Source organism: Triticum aestivum, chromosome 4B (genome assembly GCF_018294505.1).
Source record: "Triticum aestivum cultivar Chinese Spring chromosome 4B, IWGSC CS RefSeq v2.1, whole genome shotgun sequence".
Taxonomy (NCBI): domain Eukaryota; kingdom Viridiplantae; phylum Streptophyta; class Magnoliopsida; order Poales; family Poaceae; genus Triticum; species Triticum aestivum.
Window position 1 is genome coordinate 671,808,610 of NC_057804.1, and position 6,815 is coordinate 671,815,424.

General features: G+C 44.9%; 1 protein-coding gene across 1 annotated transcript; it reads right to left on the bottom strand.

Annotated features, from left to right (window-relative positions):
• Positions 1–3,543: 3,543 nt before the first annotated feature.
• On the bottom strand, positions 3,544–6,216 carry LOC123094071 (serine/arginine-rich splicing factor RS31). The gene is made up of 5 exons (XM_044516151.1): positions 5,931–6,216; positions 5,619–5,731; positions 5,306–5,538; positions 3,994–4,363; positions 3,544–3,818 (listed from the first exon to the last, which is right to left on the bottom strand). Exons 1-4 carry the CDS (start codon positions 6,034–6,036, stop codon positions 3,994–3,996), a joined length of 822 nt encoding a protein of 273 aa, XP_044372086.1. The 5' UTR covers positions 6,037–6,216; the 3' UTR covers positions 3,544–3,818.
• Between the last annotated feature and the right edge of the window lie 599 nt (positions 6,217–6,815).

The window sequence follows — 6,815 nt, forward strand, 5'->3', positions numbered from 1 at the left end:
GTATTTTTGTCCCTCTCGGCGAGCCACTGAATCCTAGCCCGTTGTCGCCACATTACCTCCTCACGGAATCGGAGTTCAATAATTCGCTGCTCGATCTTGATCTCTTCATAGCCCGGCCCAACACGATGAGGGTCTGCACGTAGAACCTCTAGACGTTTTCTCAAAGCTCGCAGTTCCGTCCGGACAGCACCAAACTTCTCGGATCCCCAATTCAAGGAAGTTGCAGCAATATTTTTTAGTTTCTCGCTGAGCTGTCCTGCAGATCCAGCGCTGCTCCTCGCCCAAGCCTCTTCCAACATAGGTAAGAAATTTTCATGCCGCTCCCACATCATTTCATAGCGAAAAAGTTTTGGATTTGCTATCCCCTGATTTTGTGCTTCCATCTGGTTCATAAGCAAGATTGGCGAATGATCAGATTTCACCGCTGTTAAATGACTAACTGAAGCCATTGGAAACATATGACACCATTCACTTGATGCCAATGCCCGATACAAACGCACACGGCAAAATTCGCCATTCTGCACCTTCCGCTCAAAAGTCCAGTCAAGCCCCTTGTATCCTATGTCACACAGCTGACATACATCGACCGTCTCCCGGAATAGATTAATCTGACCCATATCCCGTTGGTTTGGCCCAAACTGCTCTTCCCTTCTTAAGACCTCGTTGAAATCTCCTATGCATAACCATGGCAAGTTACAATCAGCCTTCAGGTATCTCATCATCTCCCATGTTTTATAGCGCAAACTTCTGTTAGCTTCACCATACCAGCAAGTGATACGCCATGGATCTTTTCCCTCCTCTTTTACTTCCATATCTATATGGTATTTAGAGTAGTTCCTTAGTTCCAATGCATAAGGTTTTTTTCCAGAAAATGCACAGTCCACCACTCCTTCCGGTACTATCCACCCCATAAGCACCTTCAAAGCCCAAAGAAACTGCCAGGCCTTCCACGCGATATTTTGCAATTTGTGTCTCCACGACGCAAAGTATCGCCGGCGCACATTCCCGCGCTAGATCGCGCAACTCGTTGACTGTCGCGGGGTCGCCCAACCCACGACAGTTCCAGCTTAAAGTCGACATTAGGCCCGGCGAACCTCCACTAGGGAGGTCGCCGATTTTGCCCAGTGATTTGCTTTCTCCACTGATGCCGTTGTCTCCCTGTCCAAACTTGGTTCCCCCTTCCTATGTTTCTTCCTGTCTCTCAGCGTCATGCATTGAGCTGGTGGTGGAGGGATTTCTCCTCCGTTCACGCTCCCTCCAATAGGTGAAAACACCCCTTGTATTTCATGTGTTCCTTGGACTCCCAGGTCTTGCTTTTCTCCTTCTTCCTGACCTGATAAAACAAGCTTCTTTCTTGCTGCAGGAACTTTTTCTTGTAGGGTAGCCTTAGGATCCACCATAACTAGCGTTCCACCAGGATCTCCATCATCGGGATACAAGGATTTCATCAAGTACAAACACAGTTCCAACTGGCTAATCTCTTCAGCCCGAGTACGTGCTTCAGCCAGCCAAAAGGGGAATTCTAGCGGCTGTACCTTGCATGCAGCCACACCGTCGTCCAGAGCTACTTTTCGTACATCCCGCCTACGTTTCGTCACTGCCAAGTATTCTTTTCTTGTTCCAGAGGCCGAACTCGCACCTCCAGCCATGGTGATCTGCATCAGCCGATCCCATCTGGCCCGACAACACAACCCTAGATGCCCTCGCGAAAAGCCAACGGAGACATAACGCCAAAGCCGGGGAGCCCGAGCGAGCATCATTGGCTATCGGCAAGGGGACAGGGGACAAAGACTCAACGTCGGCGTCGCCGCCGCCGGAGTGGATAAACCCTAAACCCTAAACTCTAAACCCTTTATAAGTTAATAAAGTACACACTTTATTATCAAGTAAGTTAACAAGCCCATACCGGAGACCTCATCGAGATGCCGGCCCGGCTTTAATTACTGTATCCATTAACCAGCGAGCAGTAGGTGACAGGGTTTGATTTGACACCCTGAATTTTCATCAACGTGAAATAGTACTCCAAAACAATCTAGGATTATGTTGAGTGTGCGTAGCAGTAGAGGGCAAATCGTACTTTATTACCTACATATGTACGAAGGGTAGCTCACCGAAAACATATATGCCGTACGTGCCCATTAGCTTGTTTTTTTTTCTCTTATATTAATTTTTGAAAAAAAATAGGTGCGTCAGGTGGGGTTCCAACTATAACCTTCTAGTGTACCTAACCAGTTGGGAAAACAACCTTGTTGTGCCTATTTACTTTCTTTTTTCTTCTTGTTGTGCGTCTTTTCGGTTTGGTTTTCCTCAGTTTTAGTCTTATTTTTCTTTTCTATGTCTTTTTTTCCATTTTTTTAATTCATTATTTTAAATTTGTGAACATTTTCATAAATTCGCAAACTTTCTTCAAACCATGATTTTTTTCTCAAATCGTTGAAACTTATTCACATCCATGAATTATTATTCAAATCGATGAATTTTTTCAATTTCGCAATCTTTTTTCCAAATTCCTCAACTTTTTACTAAAACATTGAACATTTTTCAATTCTGTTAACTTTTTTCCAAATTCTCAACTTGTTTCAATTGAAAGAACTTAAAACGACCCCGGTCTTTGTATTCCATTTGATTAAATTTGCGAATTATTTTATATGAAACTTATAGAAATAGAAAAACTGTTAGGGTGTTTCAAAATTCCTCAAAAAGTGAACATTTTTTGGATATCTATTAACAATTTTTGAAAACGGGAACACAAAATTTTGGAATTCTGAAATTCTTGAATTTATGGGAGAAAAAAAGAAACAGTAAATAGAAAAAAAGGAAAAAGTCAAAGAAAAAGAAAAAAGGAAAAGGAAAAGGAAAATAGGAGAGAGGATAAAAGGAAAAAGAACAAAACACAGTTCCCTCCTTTGCCACAAGCTATATATCATCTACCACATGACACATGTGGTAAGCAATCCAAACTATTCAAAAAAAAAAACAAGCTATATATCGTCTTGCAAAACTAAACTATGAATTTTGAGTGCATGTTGTTTTTGAATGGCCACAAGCCCTCCTTCCTTTGTCAGGCCAACAGGTAGCGTGCAGCAGCAGGAAAGAAAAGGTTGGCGACAACTGGCACACACAGAAAGCGGGCGTGGGCGTTTGAGGCGTCCGACTGTAGATGCTCTAAAGTCCCAAGCAGACAGATGTAAGCAGCATGGCCTGACTGATACATAAATTCAGTCAGTCCATTTTGAAATGCAAACTCTTTTTCCCCACCTAACTGAATTTTATCTAGAAAATGAATTCTCAGTGAAACTTACAACAAGATCGGTCATTGGGAAAACAAATAAGTGGAGATGGAGTGGATAAATCTCCAGGCCATGCTAACTTTCAATGGCAATGGATGGCAGACCACAACAAACAAAAACCATTGCCACTCAACCATATTTTGGGCGTTACAACATTTTATAGTCAGTCAACTGGAAGGCATACCAATACCAATACCAATACCAATACCAATACCAATACCATACAGGGATCGATCATCACAACAAACAAACAGACAAACAAACAAACTACTTCTCCAAAGAGTCAGATGGGAAATGCATAGGGATTCACCGTCATAGTTTGTCAAGAGGCCATTAAGAGGCATAACCGCGTACAATCGCTTAAAACAGCAGCTTGATGATCCCACCTGATATGAACTATCCGTCTCAAATACACAAGGTGGTGTTGCTATGAAAAAAAATAGAACACAGCCGAAAAGGGTCTGAGCGTATGCATCCTCCTTCCTCCCTGGGATTCCTTCCTTTGTGATCCTTGGAAATCAATCCACCCTGAAAAGTGTGGGTCAACAACAACCAATGGGATCGAAAATCAAATGTAGCACCGCCAAACGGAATAAGCACTTCAAAGATATGCTAGGAAACGTAGTAAAAAATAATAATAAAAAGGGGCAGCCCGGTGCATGTAGCTCCCGTTTGCGCAGGGTCCGGGGAAGGGTCTTCTTACCTAATAACGACCATAGCCGGGGCTCCTGCCTCTTTCATAACGATCATACACAGGGCTTCGGCTCCTACCATAGGGTGCTCCATCGCGGCGATCATACCCAGAATTACGTGGACGGCGATCGTAATCTGGACTGTAATCCCTTCGGTACCTAGGGCTAGGGGACCGCACGTAGGGACGCCTGCCCTGGTCAGCTCTTTTTGGACTGCCATATCTGTCACCGCCTCGTCTGGGACTGCCATATCTGTCACCCCCTCGTCTCGGGCTGCCGTATCTGTCACCGCCTCGCCTGGGACTGCCATGTCTGTCATCTCTTTCATTGTCATCATCCCGGAAGGCGTATTCAACCGTCACTACCCTGTCCAATATCGTGCTGCACAGAAACAGGAAGGGATGACACCCAGCAATGAGAAATGTGACGTAAAAGTCTGCACGAGCAAAGCAAGATGCCGACAATACTACAGTTTACAGATACATTAGACTTGATAGGAAGAGCAGCCTAGAAGCTACTATCCCAAAAATAATCACCATGTATGTTATGAATGATATAAGAGGGGGTTGCAGATAATATGAAGCAGAAGAGACAATGAGAAAAGCTTCAGCAGCAAACGTACTTCATCAAATTTCAATTCCTAGAAAAGTAGCTACAAATTTACAAGGGAAAATTGCAACTGCATATGGCATGACAGTGTAAATTCAGCAAACCAAAACTGAGGCCATCCACATGAAACTGGCTCAAGACCCAAAAAGGGGGGCGGATTAATTCAAAAAAGAATAACTGGTTACCAAATCTACTTGCCAAAGTGCATGAAGCAGAACTAGACGATGGCTCAGTGGAGCAGAGCAAGCCTTCCTACGACATTGGAGAGTTAATGACTTGACGGTGCTTCAGTGGAGCAAGCGCGCAGATAATATTTGAGGGCCTAAAAATTGCAGCCTACCTAACAGTTTTGCTTTCGTATTGATGTAAAAATAATAATTATTGTAAGAAGAAAGACCATCCAACTATCATAAAAATCCATGTCAGGTATTGCATCAGTCACATGATGTAGCAGAGAATTTGAGACCTCAGCACACAATGCGAAATAACCTAACTAGTCGGGGGGAGGGAATCCAGTATGAAGATGTTATGGACCCCACCCCAAATGAAATGACCGAAGAATCAGTGCATCATTAGATGCAGTAATAGCAGAGCAATGCCATGCCTGCCCAGGGCTCTAGTGTAGAGCAAACAACTAATCAGTCAGTCATACAAGATTTGCAGCATTGTTTGTTGATACTGGATGGAGGATGGGCAGTGGGAAGCGGATGATACCTCTTGTCGGTCTTGTTGACGGCTACGCTGGCGTCCTCCTGCGCCTCGTACTGCACGAAAGCAAAGTTCTTGCGGATACGAATGTTTGCAATCTTGCCGTAGGGCTCAAAATGCCTCTCGATGTCGACGACTTTGGTGCGGATGGGGTCAAAGTTGATAACAAAGAGCGTCCTGGTGGGCTTTGCATCTGCCCCTGTAGGCCTGTCGCGGTTCTTGGGGACCGGCTCCTCTTGCTGGAGGAATGAATTTGAATTTAGGAAGACATGTCATTCATTCGACAGACAAAGAGAGAGAGAGAGACAAAGAGGGTTACCCTTGACCATTCGACGGAGAGCCTGCGGCTGGTCTGGCCGAACTCGGCGTTGCTGAGGCGCCTTATTGCATCCTCGGCGTCGCGCTCGTCTTGGAAGTAGACAAAGGCGTAGCCTGCAGTATGTAGAAACAGTTGCATTGAAATTTAGATAGTTGTTTCTTTTTTGAGCATTCATTCATTCGTTCATTCATTCATTCATCCATAGAGCAGAGCAGAGCAATCTATCTATCATCTATTTCTATTTGAGGGACACGAGCAGAGCAGAGCAGAGCATACACGAGCAGAGCACGATGAGAGCTGAGAGCTGAGTACCGGATTTCATGTCGATGCGGCGGATGGGTCCGTACTTTGAGAAGAGGCGCTCCAGATCCGACTGCCGCGTCTCGTAGTCGAAGTTGCCGCAGAACACCGGCCTCATCCTTCACCCACTCCGGTGAGGTCCCTGCTGTGCTGTGCGGCGGCGACGGCGACGGCGACGGCGAGAGAGGAGGGGAGGTGGAAGTGGAACCCTAACTCTAGCAATAGCAAAAGCAAGCTACCCACAAAGTGGACGTTGTGGGCTCTTCATGGGCCTAGCCAGCCGCTCGGCTCGGTTCAGTTTGCTCGGTCCGCTCCGGCTTTCACGGCAAGCTGCTATATACACACTCCATCATGGACCATCAGCCCGAGTTCAGAGACCAATTTTAGCTCAGGCGTCTTTTCTTTTTTTGAACCGAAACCCGTAGAACAATCGGTATATATTAATAAAAGCAAAAGTATTTACAAAAAATTACAAGCCACAGAGGGCCAAGTTAACCAACTCATGTTCTATCAAAACCCGACATGTTAAGAGATCTTAATTGAGAAACCGATCAATCCAGCTAGAAAGTTGGGCTTCAAACTTGGACCTGATTCTATGCTTGAGAAGCAGGAGATCATGTTTCAGCAAGCACTTCCAAACCTGAATGGACTGCTGCCTTGCTCTGAAATTTTTTCCGTTTCTTTGAATCCAGATGTTCCAACATCCCACGATGAGGATTTCCATGGCAATTGATGTGGGAAGGGCTTTAACCAAGAGGGTAATTTGGACATAGGGTGATAAGCCCCTGTTTCTATGAACAATCAGAGCTTCCCAACAACTTGAGGCAAAGTTACAGTCCCAAAATAAGTGTAGGGAGGTTTCTTCAGCATTGGAGTGGCACATCTCACATTTGTATG